We start from the raw sequence: 22,196 nt of genomic DNA, 5'->3' as shown, positions 1-22,196 counted from the left end.
CTGTTCATTCCTAGAGCCAGAGTTCAAAACCAGGAAGGCATGCTATACTGCTTTCCCAAGCCAGAGTTGGTCACTTTACAGACTTTCCCAAAGCTTCTGCACTGCCTATGCTGTCATGATCTACTCCTTAACAATTTTGTTCCAACTTGAGAGTCCCTTGGACTGCAAGGATATCCAACCAGTCCATCCTAAAGGAGATCAGTCCTGGGTGTTCATTGGAAGGACTGATGCTGAAGCTGAAACTCCAATACTTTGGCCACCTCTTGCAAAGCGTTGACTCATTGGAAAAGACCCTGATACTGGGAGAGATTAGGGGCAGGAGGAGAAAGGGACAACAGAGGATGAGATGACTGCATGGCATCACCGACTCGATGGACATGAGTTTGGGTAAGCTCTGGGAGTTGGAGATGGACAGGGAGGCCTGGCGTGCTGCGATTCATGGGGTTGCAAAGAGTCAGACATGACTGAGTGACTGAAATGAATTGACTGAACTTGATTTCCTGCAACTTCCCTCCATGTGGATGCCCTTTCTTTCCTCTCTTCCTCTCTCCTGCCCTTCTTTCCTTTCTTCTTTCTTTCCTTTGCTACATCAATATTTTGTTGACTGCTTCAATGCCAGGCACCATGCTAAACTGGAGAAAATGAGAGAAAAGTGTGTTTTGTCTTCAAGGAGTTCATAGTCTGACACTGTTAATGATACAGTGAGCGGACTGTACCGGGGGGATGTGGAAGCCAGAATGGGTAAGGAGGTAAGGGAATGGGGAAGAGTTTCTTTGAGGCAGCGATATTTAGCTGCTTAAAGGATCTTTGGGTCAGACAACTTTGTGCCATTCTCTGTTGCTGTTGTTTAGTCGATAAGTTGTGACCCATGGACCACTGTGATCCCATGGATCCTACCAATCTCCTCTGTCCATGGGATTTCCCACGTAAGAATACTGGAGTGCATTGCCATTTCCTTCTCTAAGGGATCTTCTTGACCCGGGGATCAAACCCGCCTCTCCTACATTGCCAGATGGATTCTTTACCACTATGCCACCAGGGAAGCCTGCCATTCTCTAAGTCCTGAATTCTTTTTGCCTTTGGAATCTTTGGGGGTGTCTTTCTCCCTGTCAGATTGTTGTTTAGGACTGTATCTGAGTCATATTCTTTGGGATGCCAACCTTTCCTTCCTAGTTAGCCGAATGTCTCTTGTAGATACCTCAATTACACTGCAGATCACATGGTAGTCTAGCTATTGGCCTATCTCTCTTTCTGACTGGATTTTGATGTCCTTCGAGGAAAAGACAGAATCATGTTTATTTTTGAACTGTCCTTCATTCTCGAAGTGGCATGGCTGACATACCATAGTCCTTAGTAAAACGTTGATAAACGAAGAGTTGTCTATTTACAAAAGAAAATGTAATTAACACTTCTGATTCAGACGAAAACTATTCAGATTATCATTCGTAGTATCTTAGCACCATGCTCTGTAGAAAGTAGGTGTTCAATAAGTACTAAGTATTTGATGGTTTTGTCAGTGAACTATCTGAAGTAATGTTAGGAATAGGACACTTATCATTAAATCTACTTCTGTAGATAAATTAAGATTTTCATGTCCAACTGAGTGTCAGAGCTCTAAGTGTTGGGGCTCATGTCCAATTGAATGTCATGAAAAAAAAATTAAAAATTGTTTGTTATAGAGCTAGTATTGAGGATTTTCTTTCTTTCCTCGGTTGGGTCATGGTTCCAGAATTTTGTGCCCAGTTGAGGCACCAGGGTATGGTGCTGTTGGGAGAAGGCCATAGGAGTTACTGCTATAGGAATTACTGCCACAGACTGTAGGAGTTTCTGCCAGGAGTCTATAGTCTTCCATCATCAAAATGTCTACAAACAATAAATGCTAGAGAGGGCTTGGAGAAAAGGGAACCCTCCTATACTTTCAATGGGATTGTAAATCTGTACAGTCACTATGAAGACCAATATGGGGGTTCCTTAAAAAACTAAAAACAGAGCTACCATATGATCCAGCAATCCCACTCCTGGGTATATCTCCAAAGAAAACTTTAACTGAAAAGATGCGCCCCAATGTTCAATAGCAGCACTATTTACAATCGCCAAGACATGGAAGCAGCCTAAATGTCCATCAAAAGATGAAGAGGTAAAGATGAGGTAAAGAATCTTACTCAACCATAAAATGAATGAAATAATACCAGTTGCAGCCACATGAATGGACCTAGAGATTACCATACTAAGTGAAGTAAATCAAGCAGAGACAAATATTATATGATATCACTTACATGAGGAATCTTAAAAAAATGATTCAAAGGAACTTACTTACAAAACAGAAAGAGACTCACAGACATTGACAGTAAACTTATATTACCAAAGGAGAAAGGTGGGAAGGGATAAATTAGGGATTTGGGGTTAAAAGATACACATTGCTATGCATAAAATAGATAAACAAGGACCTACTGTATTACACAGGAAACTATATTTAATATTGATGTAAGAGTTGGACCATAAAGAAAGCTGAGCACCGAAGTATTGATGCTTTTGAACTGTGGTGTTGGAGAAGACTCTTGGGAGTCCCTCGGACTACAAGGAGATCCACCTAGTCCATCCTAAAGGAAATCAGTCCTGAGTGTTCATTGGAAGGACTGATGTTGAGTCTGAAACTCCAATACTTTGGCCACCTGATGCGAAGAGCTGACTTATTTGAAAAGACCCTGATGCTGGGAAAGATTGAAGGCAGGAGAAGGGGACGACAAAGGATGAGACAGTTGGATGGCATCACTAACTCAATAGACATGAGTTTGGGTAAACTCCAGTAGTTGGTGATGGACAGGGGGGCCTGGTGTGCTGACGTCCACAGGGTCGCAAAAGAGTTGGACACGACTGAGCAACTGGACTGAACTGAACTGAATAACCTCTAAAATAAAAGAATCTGAAAAAGAAGAATGTATATATATCTGAATCACTTAGATATGTACCTGAAACATTGTAAATCAACTATACTTCAATTAAACAAAGAGTCAGCCATTCTAATCCATATCTGGTAAAGGCTCAGCAATTTCTTTTGCAGCTGCTCCTGGTTTTGTCCTCCTAGGCACACCATGCAACCATTTCTTCTCTGTGTCTGTTCCTCCTTCCTGGGAGCATGGACCTCTCTTGTCTGTCTTTTTCTCCTGGCAACATTTACCTCCAGTAGAGGGGAACTGTTATGGTGAGCAGAGGGGTATAGTGCAAAGCTGAGAGGAGTCCTCACTCCTTCTCCTACTCTCCTTTTTTTTGACCCCAATTACCCTTTCACCAGAAGTACCTTGGTTACAGTTCAAAATCAAGTCCTCCAGGTCAATCACTCCCGTGCTCAAAGTAGTGCCAAGCTGTGTGAGTGATCTAACCTTTCACCAGAGGTTGAAGCTTTCTGTACGATAAAAGTCAGAAAGACTCATAGCCCATGACTGTTTTCCATCATGCATCATCCCTGTCCTGAGGAAATAACTGCAGAATCCGCACATGAATTAAAAGGAAGGGGAAAGGGGAAAAATACATGGAGGAAAACACAAATATGCCAATAGTAGATGCTGATATCTTAGAATACTGTCCTAACCATTGTAGTCCCTTAGTCTTTGGGTCTCATAAAAATTGTGAGAATTACAGGACAAAGTACTGTACATGTAAGGTGTTTAGTATTTGTTACGTAGACAGTGAGAACCTAGTAAATGTTAGTTATTAATATTATACAGGGCTTCTCCAGTCATGGAAGGACCTTGGTTACTGTCCAAAATCAGGTCCTCCAGATCAGTTACTCCCACACTTAAAGTGGTGCCAAGCTGTGTGAGTGATCTGTTCTGCATGCGCCCTGAGGACAGTCAGCCCGCAAAATGTACTCATGTCTGGTCTTCCTGAGGGTGGGGTTCCAACCTTATCTCTAGAGGATTCTCTTTGTTTCCAACATGGGCTTCACTCTCAACACCACTTCTAACTCCCAGGAAGCTTAGTCACAAGCCCAGATGGTAATCCCAGTTCTAGTTTGGGTCCATGTGTTGTTGTTGGCCTTTCTGGTATCCCCCGGACTAGATAATTACATTGAAATTCAGAAGCAGCATGTAATTTTTGGCACTGATGTCTTTAATTAAATTCAATAAGCATTTATTGAGCACCTAGAGCGTGTAAAATAGGGTTCCTTGAAATACATTTGGCCCTTAAGTATTTAGTCTGTTCTAGATACTCAATTTGGATTAATGTCGATACATCTTTCAGGGTTTTATGAAGAATAAATATTAAAATGGAAAAACATTTGCACAAATCTTTGCAAATATAAACGTATTGTGTGGATTATTGCTGCTACAGTATTAATATTAATTGCAATAACAACACTGTTGCTTCCCAGGGAGGCGGTAGCAAGCAGCTGTAAGGCCAACAGGAGCCAGACGGAAGAGGTCAGGGGAGGTGCCTTTAGTACGTCCGGCCCAGAAGGGGCGGAGCCTTAAGGAACATACCCAAATCCTGCCCCTTACTCCGCCCTTTTCGTCGGGGCGCGTAGGCGGTTACCATGGCGATGACGTATAGAGGGCGGGGCGGGGCGGGGCTATGGAGAGGAGGAGGAAGATGGCGGGAGGGCGGCTCTGAGGAGACCTCGGCGGCGGCGGAGGAGGAGAGAAGCGCAGCGCCGCGCCGCGCCGGGGCCCATGTGGGGAGGAGTCGGAGTCGCTGTTGCCGCCGCCGCCGCCGCCTGTAACTGCTGGACCCGAGAAGGAGTGAAGGGGAGACGGCAGGATGAAGTTCGCCGAGCACCTCTCCGCGCACATCACTCCCGAGTGGAGGAAGCAGTATATCCAGTATGAGGTACCGGCGGCTGCCGGGGAGTGGGAGGATTTGGAGGGGCCACCATCTCGCAAGTCCCGACCTCCACCGCCGCCTTCCGCTCTTGCTGCTTCCCCCGTGCCCGGGCGGACTTTGACCCGGTGCGACGGGGAGCCACTGCGGCATCCCAGCCGCGGCCGGCCCCCTCCGGGCCCCGCTGACCTTCCCCTCCCCCGCAGCCCCGTTGCAGCCGGGGTAACGGTTATGCGGGCTGCGGGCTCCGGGCCGGGAGGGACTGCACAGCCGGCCCGGGCTGAGGAATGGTGGTGGGAGGGCGAGTCGCAGGTAGCGGAGCCGGGGTGTGAGGGTAGCCCGGGGTACAGCGGTTCCGCGCTAATCCCCTCCTCTTCCCGCTCACCCTGACCTCTGGTCCCCACCCTGGGCGAGCGCCCCCTCTCCAAGGTTAGGTCTTGTTTCTTTCGGCTCACCTCTCCCCGAGGAATCTTTTTCCTAGATTAGCCCCTCCGGTGATTTCCTTCAATTCACGGAGCCCTTCAGCTTTCCCCCACTTGCCCACTGTTGACAAAGGCTTTGTAACAGGGTCGAAACTTGATTTAAATGTGTATCACACGTGCGGTGGTTACAGTAGACAAACATCGTAGTCAACTGTTTTGTTTTGATAATAAGACGGTGACTCGTGTTTTCACTGATTTCATGAAATATGTAAAGTAATCATATCTTTGGTTTTGGCTCTTCGGTTTTGGAATGGAGTGAAAGGAAGAGGAAGAAAGAAAGAGAAGAGAATTATTAACATTTTCAGGTTTTCTTTCCTAAAATTTTTGTTAGCTAGGGAGAAAAGTACTGTCTTGTAAACAATGTACTTTTAAAACATTCCTGTGTATTACAGAAATCATGGCCCTCCTCACCCTTAATTTCTGTGATAACAGCTCCTGGACGGTAGTTAATAGATAATGATAAGGAACCTTACGTTAATGAAAGGAAAAGTAAAGATAATGAGCCCATTTATGTATTCAGAAGCCAAGATACCTGAAGGGTTTTAAGCTTTGCAATAGGTTATTCTCAGTGGCTGGCAGTTCAGCTCCTGGATAGAGAGACTTAATCTGTAACCTCCGGTAATTCACATCTGTGTTGTGTGCAGGAACAAAGAGTATAAAATCAATATGAACACAAATATGCTAGCTAGATTTTATGAATTAAGATATTTTGGTTCTCTTTTTAATTTCTATTTTAAGTTCATTGAAAGGATGTTTAGGCGATCGCAGAAGTTTATTTATTCATATAACAGTTGTAAGAATTGAAGAAGGCAAGGAAAGAGACATAAGTAGGTTAAACAGAACCTTGAAGATTGTAAAATAAATTCACCTGGTAACATACAGTATTTCATTATTGCCAGAAATGAAAGGCCTAGAGTTCTTAATGCTTTCTTTCATTTAATTTTCTAATAGTGTTTTGTGACTACGTTTTGTAAGAGTGAAATAAGGGACAAGCTTTTCAGCCTGTAGAGCTCTTGATTTATTGTTTCTAATAACATTTGGTCAGTTTTAAAACCTTGGCTAGAGTCCAGATGATGGTTTTTATTGAAAGGAAGGTATTGGTCTTTCATCTTTCTGGTAGTAATTTTCAGCACCACTGCCAGTTCTTCATAGAACAGGGCATCCTGAAGCAACATCCTATATAGTATGGAATGCTTCATCTGGGGAGAAGTTATAGGGACTCGTTGTATGCTGTGATTTATCTTAAGTATTACAGCTCTTAACTGTTTCATAGAATTGTATTAATTTGGAAGACAATTTTTAGGGCTGGAAGGAGAAGCGTAAGACTTAAAAGATGCAATTACCTCTTGATTTATAATACCAGCTTTGTGGCTGGAGTCATTCTGGTACTCAATTCACATACTGCATTTGGATGCTAACTAGTCCTAGATGGTTTACTTTAAGTTGGTCAGAGTGGAACACATTTCATATGTATGACTGTGTTATTTTTTCCTAGGCCAATTAAAAATTATTTTGTAAAAAATTCATTAATTGTAGATTATTGAAATTTTATTCTACAGAGAGTCCTTACTTTGTGACTTGGATCTTTTGTAAGCTCTTTATTTGGTAGGGAAAATTAATAAAGAGCACTTTTCTTTTTGAATTGGAGCCATTTTTTATAGGGTTGGGATTCTGTGTGCTGTATATTGTTTCTCAAGAGCTAGTGTTGTTCCTTTAAAAATAAAGAGGCATAAATAAGAATCTTTAGAGGAATTTGGCAGCTTAGAAACTTTGGGGAAAAAAGAATATCGTGAAAGATGTCAGCATTTGCTCGAGAGAAGAACCTTTTCATATGGCAGTAAAATGTAGTTTCTCACATGTGAAGATGATGCTCTTGAAACACTGTTAGTAGAACAGACTTGGATTTGTTTTTCAAGTACTGGTGATGAAATTTTGGTATATTACCCATGATTTCTAGTGTAGGCTGCTTTCTACTGCTGTGAACTGTTATGAATTGTTCAGCTATTTTGGTTTTCACGTCATTTTGCTACATTAAATTTTACTTGAAACATCAGAGTATTAGACAGAAGCTGAAAATGTTGTTTTACCTCTACGATTATATGTACTATTGTGTACACACAGTCATACAGTAAGTGCTGATTCTTGTATGTTTGTCATGAAGCCATGGGGACAGGCTTTTTGCCTTTCCAGGCTTCTGTCCTCTTTCATAAAGTAAGAATATAGGGTTAGAGCTTTTTAAGGTCCATTGTAGTTCATAGGGTTTTGATTCAACTTTTAATGGCTTTCATTTTTTGGACTGTTAAAATAGAGCAACATGGAGAAATCATACAAAGAAAATTGGTTTGATTCATTTGTGAATAGTTTTTACAAAGAATAAACACAAATGGAAAGAGGCTATTCCTGTTTCCAGTAATCTGTTTGAGTATAAATCTTGGCATGTAATGCAGAACATCAATAAATCTTTTCAAGAGCACTTTTTAAAATTTAGAATCAGTGATTGCATACTTTAGAGCTCTGTAATTGATTAATCAAAATTAATTTAGACCACTTTCCACCAGACTAGTATGACCATGTTAATATTTTACAGAATATTAGCAAAAGAAGCAAATATATTTGGTGCCTTTGGCTGCTGACTTGTGTTGTCTTCCCTAGGATCTTGTGCTGCTTTGGTTTCTCAGGAACCAGGAATGGTTTTGTCCGTGTATACTGTAGTTTTGTAAGGTACTAAAATAATGAGGTATCTAAATTTCAGGATTTTAGAGTTAAAAGGGAATTGACGGATTATCTGTCTCCTTGGTTTTTTCAGACAAAGAAATTAAGATCCAGAAAGGTTAAATTACATGTCCAGTATCATATATAGTCTCTTGAGCACAGAGGTGTAAGCATTGAGAGTCAGGTCACCCTGACTGTGTGATCCTGATGAAATCACTTCCTCTTCTGGGCTTTAGGTTCTTTATTTGTAAAGTGAGAGAACTGGACTTGATTTCTAGGCTTACAACCCTCTATTTTCTAAGGACCCATATAGCTCCAAATTTCTGTCCATTTTTATGGTTTCATTATGCTTGATATATGAAGATGATAGAACTTAAAGTATTACTATTAAAAACATTCTTTTAAATTGATAATCTCTTTTCAAAAAAATTTGATGATTATCTTAATCTGTGAATGGAAAACTGACTCAATGAAACTTTTATTGAACTCAAATAAAAAGTGATGGTAATAGTTTTTAATTTTTTTTGTTGCAAGATTTGGAAAGGATTCTGCATAATCTGCATATCCCTTTTTTCAAGTGTAAGGAAACACCATAACATTATTGTGATTTTCATTTATAGAACTCTCCCATGAGAACACTTGTGTTGCAGGCTTCAATTTCCCAAAGGAATTATGTTGATTAGTTAGGGTTGACTTGCCTTGCTGGAACTTGTTTGAAATTTCCAGTTTGGCCACCCGATGGGGCACAAGCCACACTTTTCCTTTCAGGCACCTCTGCAAATGAAAGTATAGTATAGTATATTTAAAATAACATTTGTAAATGAGTATAGCAATAAGATGCCTGGTATTTACACATGTTTCTTAAGTGAGTGAATTGTTGTATAAGATAGGAAGCTATTACTGTTATTTTCATTGTTTAATAGAGTATGTTAGAGTATGTTTAATAGAGTATGTTGCATCATAGCCCCAAAGGAGAGTACCCAACACTCCCATGAAGGAAGAGAAGGTAATTTTAGAAGTGTTACTTATGTTCATTTTTATGTGTAAGACAGGAAGAAATGAAATTTTACTAACATTGAATAAATACGTTGATGAGATGACCTCATTTTAGGAGGAAGTCTGAAGGAGAGTCAAGAATCGCTAATAGTTTTCTCACTTGCTTGTTCACTTTCAGAAAATAGCAGTTCAGTTTATAGTTGCATATAGTTAGATGAATTTATGGCTATTACCTAATTTTGACTAAACTAACCCATATAAAATGGATGTGAATTAAAAAGACTCCTGTAAAGAAACCAATAATGCGAGTACACATGAACAACAAGAACATGGCGGAGCTGACAGTTCTACTTCTAGCACGAGCTTTTGTCAGCCAAGTTACAGAAGAAACAGTGCTACTTGAATAGCCCTAACAGGCTTGCCAGAAAGTTTCAAAATAATGAAAATAATTCTTCAAATTAAGATTTTAACATCCATTGTCATCCATAGTGAATTTCACCCTAAATATATGTTATGTATTAGAGTATTCTGCATTGGAAAGTCAGTTTTCCAGCTTGTAGCCATTATGATCGTTTCAAAATTAATTGAATCTTGAAGTTTGAATTAGGCCTTTGAAATACTAAAAACTAGGATTTTAAAAAGCAGTGAAACTTTTCCGTTAGATTGTTCTTTAAAAGTATTGTTACTGATGATTTCTTAAGAGAGCTTAAAAATATTTTTGTATTATTCACAAGTGAAAGTTTAAATTAGTTTATTATTGTCTCATCTTTTAAAACTTCCATTTAAAAATTCTATGTTTTATAATGTACACAGTTGTAGAAGGAGATAATTTATAAATAAATGTACATATATTGGAGGTGCATGATAATGTAACAAAAAAAGTTTGGAAGATTTTGCTCAAGTTGTACAGCTTAACTGGAGGTAGTTTGTGGGTTGCTTGGTATTTATTTAATTGGCCTTTGGGAGATTGTCAAAATTCACTAGGGGTCTTGCCTGGTTGTATTTTTGTTTTCAGGTCTTCCCCTTACCTAGTAAATGCTAAAAGAAGTCAAGTAGACAACGCTCATGAACAAATGCCCCCAAAAATTATTTATTCATTCAACACATATTTATAAGGGCTCTATCATGTGCTATAGGCTGATAGATTTGTCATTAAGTTCTATCTCTTTTATCTTAAAAATAGAAAAAAACAAAAACCAATTTTTGGTGTGTATGTGTTTGGTTTTATATTTCAGTCATATTTCAAGCACATATTTCAACATAGTGCTTTCAAAACTTAAAATGGTGTAGAAAAGGAAGATTGTAGATTGAGGACTTGGAACATGGTTGTAAATTTGGAACACTATGTAAATAATATGGAAGAATTCTTCCTGGCTTTTCAAACATTTTACGTTATACACCTTTAAATTTAATTGTTTATAGAAGGAAATTTGCTTACCTGTTTCTTCCTATCACTAGGCAGGTGTGGTATCTGTGGTATCAGAAAAGCCTTAAAAAGTTATTTATTATAGATCATGGGAAAGTTTAATTAACTTGCTGTAAGCATAACTTGCAACTTTCATATTATGTGTAATGAGAGGGACAGTGTGATGATTAAGAAAACATAGTCATCTCTTATTGAAGATGACCTGCAGAATTTAGAAAGACTGTAGACCATAAATAAGGAGATGCAAGTCCTTAGAACCAGTTCTGTCACTGAATATTCACAGATAATTAGTGAACAAGTCATTTTTTTGAAGATTGAAGGCCTGAAACATCATACAGGAAAATGAGAAGCTTTTAGATTATTGTGTGAATTACTTATTTAGACTAAATTGGTAAAGTTGTAATTCACAGAGTAATCCATGTGCTTTGTGAGCTTTTTCTATACCTTAGAGAAGTAATTCTTTAACTTTTTGGTCTTGGTACCATTTGAAACTCTTAAAAATTGTTAAAAAGATTCCAGTATCTATTGATAATACGCTGTATTTGAAATTAAAACTGAGAGATTTGTAAAACACAGAGTATACAAGCACACCTTCAACTAGCCTTCAGGGACGTGACATCACATTTCATGTGGCCTTTGGGAACTTCCACTGTGTGCACTCGTGAAAGAATGAGTGAAAGAAGTGCATGATGTTGTAGTATTGTAATGGATAAGGGGGCCCTGCTGCTCACTGCTCAAAAACCAATAAAGAGGCCAGGTTGGTGGAAAGAAAAGTTTGCTTTATTTTGGATGTCAGCAACGGCAGTGGGGGTGGGGTGGAGTGGGAGGAGTGGGGAGATGACATACTTATCCAAAGATCAATACCTGCCCCACTTCTATAATCAATGGACAAGAGTTTTTGTAGGCTTAGTCCATGGGATTGCGAAGTCGGAGATGACTGAGCAAGTTCACTTTGACTTTTCACTCTCATGCATTGGAGAAGGAAATGGCAACCCACTCCGGTGTTCTTGCCTGGAGAATCCCAGGGACAGAAGAGCCTGGTGGGCTGCCATCTTTGGGGTCGCACAGAGTCAGACACGACTGAAGCGACTTAGCAGCAGCAGCAGCAGGGAGGGAGCTACATGCAGAAACAGCACAGTCAGCTCTGACAGTCATCTTGAAATTGATTATCGGTGGTCTGACCAGCGTCATTTCATATATTTTAAGTACAGATAATCTGCAGTCTCATGGTCTGTCTGTTCCCGTTTCCTTGAGGCCAGTTCTCAGAATTTTGGCAGCTTATGTCATGGCTACAGTCTGATCATCATGCAGTTAACTTTTCCTACGTGGTAGGGGTTTTAGTATCTGTAAGACAGCTCACAGGATGTGGCTCAGACTATTCCATATCCCTTGAGAAGGGACTAAAGGTCTTTGACTCTACTTTATAATGACTGGTGGTGATGGTTTAGTCACTCAGTCATGTCCGACTCTTGTGACCCCATAGACTGCAGCCTGCTAGGGTCCTCTGTCCATGGGATTCTCCAGGCATGAATACTGGAATGGGTTGCTGTTTGCTTATCTAAAATAAAGCTGTGTGCTAAATTGCTTCAGTCATGTCCAACTCTTTGCAACTCTGTGGACTGTAGCCTTCCAGGCTCCTATGTCCATGGGGATTCTCCAGGCAAGTATACTGGAATGGGTTGCTGTGCCCTCCTCCAAGGGATCGTTCTGACACAGGGATCAAACTTGTGTCTTCTTATGCCTCCTACAATGGCAGGCAGGTTCTTTACCACTAGCTCCACTTGGGAAACCTCAAAATTTAACATGGATTCAATGAAAGTGGCTCAGTCGCGTCCGACTCTGTGGCCCCATGGAATTCTCCAGGCCAGAATACTGGAGTGGGTAGCCATTCCTTGTCCAGGGGATCTTCCCAACCCAGCGATTGAACCCAGGTCTCCCGCATTGCAGGAGGATTCTTTCCCAGTCACTTCTCTGATCAAACTTAATCTTTGACTAAAGTTTTTCCACAGATAAAAGGCAGGTTGAGGACGGCGTGGGGGGTGGGGGAAGGGCAAAAGATCGTAGGGCCCTGCTCTATTTCAGTATTATTATGAAAATAGTTTTGATCTTCTGGGTTCCCTGAGAGAGTTTCTAAGAGTTGCTGCCTTTGAACACACAGCTCCTTTCAGAACATTTGGAGATGGCCTGAGAAAAAGCTCTCTAGTCTTAGGAAGCACATAAGAAGATAAAGAGAATCCCATGAGTGAGAATTGTCTGGTATATCCCCCTGTACAGAATGATAGAGAAAAGAGAGTTGTCTTCTCTGGGATTCTCACTTCTAATCTCTATTCCTTGAATTGAATTAGTAGAAATGTGCTCTTTTTGTCATTAAGGAGAAAGGAATTAGCATTTATTGACCAGTTAGGAACAAGGTGTCAGCAGCTTTGTTACCTCATCTAATCTTCACAATAGTTTTGTGAGATAGAATCTTTTTTCTTTTTAACTTATTTTTTTACTGAAGGATAATTGCTTTACAGAATCTTGTTGTTTTCTGTCAGACCTCAACATGAATCAGCTATAGGTATACATATATCCCCTTCTTTTCAAACCTCTCTCCCATCTCCCTCCCCATCCCATCCCTCTGGGTCGATACAGAGCCCCTGTTTGAGTTTCCTGAGCCATACAACAAATTCCGGTTGGCTAAGATAAGATGTTTTTCTGGGCTCCAGAATCACTGCAGATGGTGACTGCAGCCATGAAATTAAAAGACTCTTACTCCTTGGAAGAAAAGTTATGATCAACCTAGACAGCATATTAAAAAGCAGAGACATTGCTTTGCCAACAAAGGTCCGTCTAGTCAAGGCTATGGTTTTTCCAGTAGTCGTGTATGGATGTGAGAGTTGGACTATAAAGAAAGCTGAGCACCAAATAATTGAGGGCTTTTGAACTGTGATGTTGGAGAAGATTCTTGAGAGTCCCTTGGACTGCAAGGAGATGCAACCAGTCCATCCTAAAGGAGATCAGTCCTGGGTGTTCATTGGAAGGACTGATGCTGAAGCTGAAACTCCAATACTTTTGCCACCTGATGCCAAGAACTGACTTATTTGAAAAGACCCTGATGCTGGGAAAGATTGAAGGAAGGAGGAGAAGGGGGCGACAGAGGATAAGATGGTTGGATGGCATCACTGATTCAATGGAAATGAGTTTGAGTAAACTCCAGGAGTTGGCGATGGACAGGGAGGCCTGGTGTGCTGCGATTCATGGGGTCGCAAAGAGTCGGACACGACTGAGCAACTGAACTGAAGATAGATGATTTATTATCTTCATTTTACTGATGAGGAAACTCAGGCTTAGAGAGACTAACCAATTTGTTCATGGCCATACACTTACTAAGTAGTAGAGCCAGAATTTGAAATAAAATCTGTCATACTTGGGAGCTCTTGCCTTTATATGGGAATTGTAAATAGCAGTGGTGCTAACAGGGGCGGTAACAACAGCTGTTATTTTTTGAGTGCTTACTTTGTCAGTCACTATGGCATTACTTTAAAAGCATCTCTTTATAGCAAGCTGTGTAGGTAGGTTTTTATGTTCGCTCTGTTTGTAGACCGGGAACCTGAGTCTTAGAGCCATTCAGTAACTGATTATGTTGAAACTGCTAATTGTGGTTAGCAGATATGAGATTGAAAGAGCCCCTGCTCTTAATTCCTACATCCTGCTGGTTTATGAAAAATAAATAACTCCATCCATTTATGCATACATACATTTAGGCACAGTCTCCAGCACCTGCTGAAGTAATGGCTGGTCTATTTTTAGTCCTAGGCCTTACTTCTGCATGGTTTGGAGGTAGTAGAGTGTGGTCTGGAGGTTAGAGTTCACCTCTATTAATTTATTTTTTTCTCAAGATTATCAGTGTAACTCTTATGAGGTAGGCAGCTGTTAAACAGAGGAACTTATAAAGATGAGCCATAGGAAAAAGATAATGAGATATAGTGATAAGTGTAAAAGGAGGAAGATAAACGAGTGAGCATAACTGTTGCTATGCCACAGTTGTGGCTTTTTGCTTTTAAAGCATTCCATAGATCATGGAACGTCAGACCTGTAAGGAATTTCAGAGGTTATTTAGTCCAGTTCCCTTTTTTACTTGAGTGGGAAATGAAGTCCAGACAGGTTGTGATTCAAGGACACGTAGCTTGGTTAGTGGCAGAGTTAATGCAATCACTCTGATTCATTTTATTGTTTAACCGTTTTGCATCATGTACTTGTATGACAATAATGCATGGAAAGAACAAACTCTGAAGCCAGATTGCCTAGGTTCATATTCCAGCTGCACAATTTACTAGCTGAGTGACCTCAGGCAAGTCATTCTATTAATTCTTCTCTGTTCTTCAGTTTCCTCATTTGTAAAATGGGGACAGTAATAGTTACAGGACTTCTGTGAGGATTATATGAGTTAAAATATGAAAAGTGCTAATATAATGCCTATATTTGCTATTAAAATTATTTCTACTACAGAGTTCAGCAGTATTAGTTAAGGCTAGGTTAGCAGTATCTTTGTGAGGAAAACTGAGCCTCAAATTTTGTTCCTCTGGGCTTGTTCAGTTCAGGTTTTTGGAAAATGTCTCTATTGATTTTAGATATTCCTTTTACCTGTGATATTTATATTAATAAATCATCCTTTTTATATACAGTAAGAAATTCAGATGGGAGCAATCATATAGTTTTGAAATGAATTAGTTCTCCTTGGTTACTTGTAACTTGTATTCATTTTGGTTATAGACTGTGCCTGCATATTCTTTTTTTTTTCAATTGGGGTGACATTTACGTGTGTGCTCCTAAGTATGTCTAAATAGTTTAAGTGAATCCTTTGAATTTTTAGTGGCTATCTAATTGTAGTTTGTTTCAGTTTTCTAATGAAAATTTAATTTTTTAATACTAGAATTGGTTTTAGAGTTGAAAAAGACCTTCTCAAGTCCTCTGTTTCACAGATGAATAAATTGAGAGCAGAAAGGCCAAGATATATGTATGGTCAGCCTCACAACTAGCTGATAGCAGAGCCTGGAATTAAAATACTGACCTCTTGCTCACTGGTATACCTTACTGAGGCTTATCACTGCTATATAAACATTTCTTTACTTTTAATTTTAAAAATTCATTTTCTTTGTAAGAGACCATATGAATTTAAATGTTCTTGTTAATTATTACTTACTCAGCATTAATACGTTTATGTGAATCTGATCCTTTAGTTCACATTAACAACCTCAAATCATTCTTGTATGTGTCAGTTAAAAGACTAGATAAATAAGAGGCTCAAATTTAAAAATATTGTTTACTCAAATACAACCATTGTCCCATTTAGGTAGAAACCTATTTTAGGTGAGGAGATAGGACTGAGGAATTATGGTTAAGGCTTGAGGGGTTAGGTAGAGATGAGAGGAGGACTCAGGAAAGTTGAAGAATCATTGGGCCTTTCTCTGTAGCATGCCTGAATGTTAACACAGGTTGCATGTTACCTCTGCATGAACAGCACCTCCCTCTCTACCCCTGTCTCTTAAAACATACTGCCAAGCTGAAGTCAGGGCATATCTGACTAGAGAAGATTAGAATATACAGTATTAATCTATTAACTATTCATGATGTCCCCTTCCTTTTTTGAAAAAATAATAAAGTAACAATGATGATAATGACAACAGCTAATGTTCATTGAGTTTCTGTTGTGTCGGGTGTTTTATATTTAATCCGTATCCTCTAAGGTAGATTTTGTTATCCTGTTTTAAGAAGTCACTGAATCTTAGATTGAGTAGATTGCCCAAGGTCACATAGCTGGTGAATGGCAAAACCAGAGTTCAAACACAGGTTTGTCTTATTTTACAGGCTGGATTCTTAACCTGAGTATACATGGTCAGGATCTCGCAAGGGGCTGGTGATTTAAAAATAGGTATGCGCCTGTCCTAAAGGAGCTTATAATTTGGTTGGTCTTCTAATCATAGTATATTGTGATTTATGTTACAGAGGAATGGCTGATTGATTTGCTCTGGAGAATCAAAGGTATTTATCTTGAAAGCTTTCACAGAAGTACTAGAGATTCAGTAGGGTTTGTTGCCATGGTGAAGAGAGGACAGGACACTGAGGGCATTCTAGGCAGATGGAGTAATATTGAACGAAGGCACAGATAGGTGGAAGTACGCAAGCATATTAGTGAAATCTGGTTTAGTAGGTACGTTGGAGGGCTGATAGTGTGATTTGTACTGAGCTTTGAATACCATGTTGAGGACTTTAAATGTTCCCTGGTTGTGAACCACTAAGGATTTTAAAAAGACTTGGGGAGAGGGATCAATGCAAAGGGAGAATGTAGTTTAGTTTAGATCCTGGAGATGCAGTGGGGAGACCAAGACCAAAGACAGGAAAACCAAATAGTATAGCCAGAAATAGCGAGAGCTTGAATTTACTACCTCATTTAGTCAGTTTTCCCACACTTTAACATCTAAAATCAAGATATATCTCATAATTAATTGTCATAGATTAATTTGCAGACTTTTTTTCATTCTTAGAAGCACATAAAGTAATGGTGTATATTACTACTAATGGGATCTTAGATTTGATGAAATAATGATAGTAATAATATGTAATATTTACTGAAAGCCAGCTGTGTGTCAGGCAGAGTGATAGATACATGTTAGCATCCAGCATCTGGTAGTGTCTGGCATATTTAGAAACTTAAAAACAACAACAAAGTAGAATGTAACTGAAAGACTGTGGGATCTGCCTGAGATGTCATTAAGGGATAAGAAAGAGAGATTTAGGAGAGCATCATTGAAGGCAGTCAGTGGAGAAAACAGGAAAAGCTCATGTTTATCCCCTACAGAGCGTGACTAGAGCTCTGGAAATGAGTTAGTTTGGTATCAATTAGGAGAAGTTGGTCTTATTCTTTTAGTTTTGTTTATTCAGTGAAATGTGATCACTGATGACAAAATTGAGATGATAGTCTTTCTCCTGTTTTTCAAATATTTGTATAATAGCAGGTAACAAAAGTGTTGATAAGCAGGTGAGTCACCACCTCCAATCACATAGTTCAAACATCTTTTGATTAAATCTTTCTTTTTGAGTAGAATAAGCTTACTTGAAATATTAGTATTTCAAATTATGCTGCCATTAGTTATTTGCTAAAGAGGATTGCAAGATTTTTTTTTCTAGGATTTGTCATGGACTTTCAAAAATTCAGTTCTTGATAGATTCAGAAATTAGAAAGTGAATTGATTTAGAGATCACCGAAATTGAAATTGTAATAACCCTGTTATTGTAATTGTAATTTAATTGTAATTGTAATAACCATGTTGGGCAAGTCATGTAGCCTTTCTGTGCCACAGTTCTCTATCCTTAAACTGGAAATGATAATATGTTTTACTTTTGGAGGATCATGTGAAATGAAATGAATCAATAATTGGAAAACAGGACAGGAGGTTTAATAATAGTTACTACACATAGTAAGTATTAGCCATTATTACATATCTATACTTAGTGGTTTAAGTCTAACAGTTGAGCAGCATCTTGATTTGTTTACTGCTGACACAATTGGGGGAAGGGGTCAGTGAAACTGTAACTAGGAAAAGACAACTTAGACTGTTTATTCAATTATTGAACAAATGGAAGTTGAAAGAATTTTACATTTTTAAAAAAGGCTATGGGAGTATCAGACCACCTGACCTGCTTCTTGAGAAATCTGTATGCAGGTCAGGAAGCAACAGTTAGAACTGGACATGGAACAACAGACTGGTTCCAAACAGGAAAAGGAGTACGTCAAGGCTGTATATTGTCACCCGGCTTATTTAACTTATATGCAGAGTACATCATGAGAAACGTTGGGCTGGATGAAGCACAAGTTAGAATCAAGATTGCCGGGAGAAATATCAATAACCTCAGATATGCAGATGACACCACTCTTACGGCAGAAAGTGAAGAGGAACTAAAGAGCCTCTTGATGACAGTGAAAGAGGAGAGTGAAAAAGTTGGCTTAAAGCTTAACATTCAGAAAACTAAGATCATGGCATCTGGTCCCATCACTTCATGGGAAATAGATGGGGAAACTGGCTGACTTTATTTTTCTGGGCTCCAAAATCACTGCAGATGGTGATTGCAGCCATGAAATTAAAAGATGCTTACTCCTTGGAAGGAAAGTTATGATCAACCTAGATAGCATATTCAAAAGCAGGGATATTACTTTGCCAACAAAGGTCCGTCTAGTCAAGGCTATGATTTTTCCAGTAGTCATGTATGGATGTTGGACTATGAAGAAAGCTGAGCACCGAAGAATTGATGCTTTTGAACTGTGGTGTTGGAGAAGACTCTTGAGAGTCCCTTGGACTGCAAGGAGATCCAACCAGTCCATCCTCAAGGAAATCAGTCCTGAACATTCATTGGAAGGACTGATGCTGAAGCTGAAACTCCAAATACTTTTGTTATCTGATGCAAAGAACTGACTCATTTGAAAAGACCCTGATGCTGGGAAAGATTGAAGGCAGAAGGGGACGACAGAGGGTGAGATGGTTAGATGGCATCACCGATTCAATGGACATGAGTTTGGGTGGACTCCAGGAGTTGGTGATGGACAAGGAGGCCTGGCGTGCTGCGGTTCATGGGGTCGAAAAGAGTTGGACATGACTGAGCGACTGAACTGAACTGAGTATTTCGTAGAACATAAAGTTTGTTATTACTTGCTGATGGTTATTAATGAAAGAAAAAAAGATTATACATTTTTGAAAGATTCTTTGGTTTTTGGTAGAGGTGAAAAACTGGGAAGAAAATTGATCACTTTTTCCTTTTTCTTTTGCATTTTTGTTGTAAGCCTTATTAAAATTTCTGAATTGATTTGTAAGCATAATGTATTAGAGAACAAAGTGTTTTAGGGAAGGAAATTCCTATCAAGTGCAGAATTTTGGCATTCCTTCTTGACCTTTCTTCTAGTTTAGAGACAGTGTTATTTAATATGATAGGTTTTATGTTAGGAAAACTTATGAGACCATTGTTTAACCAACTTTATGTTTAAAAAATTTAAACAACATGAAATCAATAATCAACAATAATAATTGTGTATTTTGTGAACTTGCCTTGTTAAACACAGAATCTATTAAAGTATCATCCCCCTTCCAAGTTGCTTAATTGCAAACATACACAATATTTTAGTAGTTAGGTCTTTTTTCTCATTAGTATTTGAAATTAAATAAAAATATTATTGATAAAGATAAAATAATACTATTAAACTTTTGTTTTGGCCGTGCCATGCAGCATGCTGGACCTTAGTTCCCCATTCAGGGATCAAACCCGTGCCTCCTGCCTTGGGAATACAGTCTTAACCACTGGACTGCTAGGGAAGTTCCTATTAGACATTTTTAAACGTATCACTTTTCTTTTGCTTAGCACAGTGATTTATGTAGGTCGTTTAATATTTATGCTTTAAATAACAGAAGTTGGATGTCTAGCCAGATATAGAGGTTGAAGGAGGGAAGAATTTAATACAATGGTTTAAACGTAAGGAAAGTGGTAGAGACTAGCTACTTTAGGAGGTGGTAAATTCATGCTGATTTCATTTGTGAAATATCTATATGTAGAGATAACTACTAGCTGGAATTTGAAAAATTATATCAAAAGATAAGACATTATAGTTGAGTTAAAGAATTAAATCATTAGTGGAAAGTGTGTAACACAGAAAAATAGAGACAGAGGAAATCTTGGAAAATAAGTTGCCATAGGAGTTAAGGGTCTGAAGGGTAAATGGACTATCAACAGTGACATGCTTTGTAGACAGGTTAATGAGAATGAGGATTAAGGTAGGCCTTTGGATATGACAAAATTCTGAACACAGATTTTCTTCTGCTAACTTTATTCCAAGTTTGAAGAGGTTCAAAGTCATTTAGACAACATATCTGTACTTTTCGTTTGAGAAATTTGTCTATTAACATGAATGATGAAAATGGGATGGAACCTTTAGGAATGAGTAGGATAAAGTAAAAAATTCTTTGAAAGATGTGTGGGAAGGTAATAGAGAAGATAGCTTTAATTTTATCTAAATTTTTTGCTTTAATTGCATTTCCCTCATTTATTGGCTGTGGACTTTTAAACAGTTATTTTATTTCTCTGAACCTCAATTTTCTTGGTGCAAAATGAGGATAATTACCTTTCAAGATTATTATGAGAATTAGATATAATAATACATGAAAGGACTTCCCTGGTGGCATAGTGGTAAAGAATCTGCCTTCCAAGCAGGAGACATGGGTTTAATCCTTGGGTCAGGAGGATCCCCTGGAGAAGAAAATGGCAGCCCACTGAGGTATCCTTGGCAGGGCAACCCCATAGACAGAAGAGCCTGGTAGGCTGCAGTCCATGGGATCGCAGTCAGACATGACTTAGTGACTAAATAGCAACAGTATATGAAGGTGCCAGCAAGGGCCTGATCTATAGAAGATACTTCTCAATAATGTATAGCTATTAGTTTCTATCATCATTAAAAAATAAGCCATAAGAATAACTTTTTATTCATTTATTCAGCAGATATTTATTTTAGAGTGTTGGTACTCAGTCTTTTAGTAATACCAATACCCTCTTTCCATGTCATGAAATTTCTTGGAAACTAAATGATGATAGCTGGTAGTATTGAAATTGGAGCTGTGAACCGGTCTGAGACTTATGGATTAGAAACCATTTTTATGAAGTGTATAGGTGTATTGCAGAACCTTTGGGTTCCTTTTTTGTTTTCTTTCAGATAAACTAGCAAACTGTTAACTAAGAACAGAGTGGGAATTTTATGTTGCCATACTATTATATTTGGACAAAATTCAATATGTTTTATCAACCTGTGCAAACCTTATATATTAAAGAGGGCTGGAAGTCAAACACACTAGGAACTTTTCTTGTGGCTAGTAAATGAAAGAGGTTTGAATTTCGTGTGGAAATTAACAAAAATAATGAAAATTCAGACAAAAGAAATGACTTTGCATTTTGGTATTTCAGGAAACTAGAAGTGCTATAAAATAATTAAATAAAAATAACATAGTTAACACTTTAAAAATTAACTGATGTGCTGATTTTGGATATTTAGGCTTTATGTTACAAAGTCTGTGCAGTTTACAAACATATTTTGACTTTTATTGTGCTAGATGCTATGGCCCATAAGAACTGAAGTGAGATTACTCTCTGCCCTTAGAGAATTTACAGCTGTTATCACAGTAAATGTAAGAATGAGCCATATAGGTTTAATTAGTTTTAAAAGAATATTTGTTATCAGCTGCATGTTATTGTCAGAATAGGATCCTTAGGTAAGGAAGATACTGATTTAATCTGTCAGATTTATTCTGTCCCAGCCCAGAAATGCAGCTATATGATTTCTCAAGGGCATTCAGTGTAAGTTAAATTACAGTATTGGTGGCTGTGACTTACGGGAATGCAATTTTGCTTGTTATTGCTAAATAAATCACTTCTTGAAATTGTCATAGTCTTCCTTTCCATAGTTTTTGTATCTTTATGGAAATATAAATTTTAGGTACTTTGATCAAGACAAGCCAAAGATGTTGGTTATGATCTAATAACATTACATTCTGTGATATAAAAATATTTTTCAAATATAGCCTCATGTATTAATTATCTGTTGCTCTGTAACAAACTACCTAAAACTACTGAAACAATAAGAAACATTTATTATCTTTCTGTGTGTAAAGAGTTTGGAAGCAGCTTAACTGGGTGATTCTGGTTCAGGATATTTTGTGAGGTTGTGGTCAAGATGTCAGTCAGGGCTG

General features: G+C 38.6%; 1 protein-coding gene across 1 annotated transcript in view; it reads left to right on the top strand.

The window, feature by feature from the left end:
* The first annotated feature begins 4,558 nt into the window (after window positions 1-4,558).
* XPR1 (xenotropic and polytropic retrovirus receptor 1) overlaps window positions 4,559-22,196 on the top strand; it is a 211,118-nt gene continuing 193,480 nt past the window's right edge. Inside the window, exon 1 of the mRNA XM_040263861.1 lies at window positions 4,559-4,827. Coding sequence (XP_040119795.1) covers window positions 4,759-4,827 — 69 coding nt within the window. The 5' untranslated portion in view covers window positions 4,559-4,758. The remainder of the gene's footprint in view (window positions 4,828-22,196) is intronic.

The sequence above is a fragment of the Oryx dammah genome, unplaced genomic scaffold (assembly GCF_014754425.2).
Source record: "Oryx dammah isolate SB20612 unplaced genomic scaffold, SCBI_Odam_1.1 HiC_scaffold_21, whole genome shotgun sequence".
NCBI classification, from domain to species: Eukaryota; Metazoa; Chordata; class Mammalia; order Artiodactyla; family Bovidae; genus Oryx; species Oryx dammah.
The sequence above is the reverse complement of the archived record's forward strand: the minus strand, read 5'-3'. Positions and strand labels throughout refer to the sequence as shown.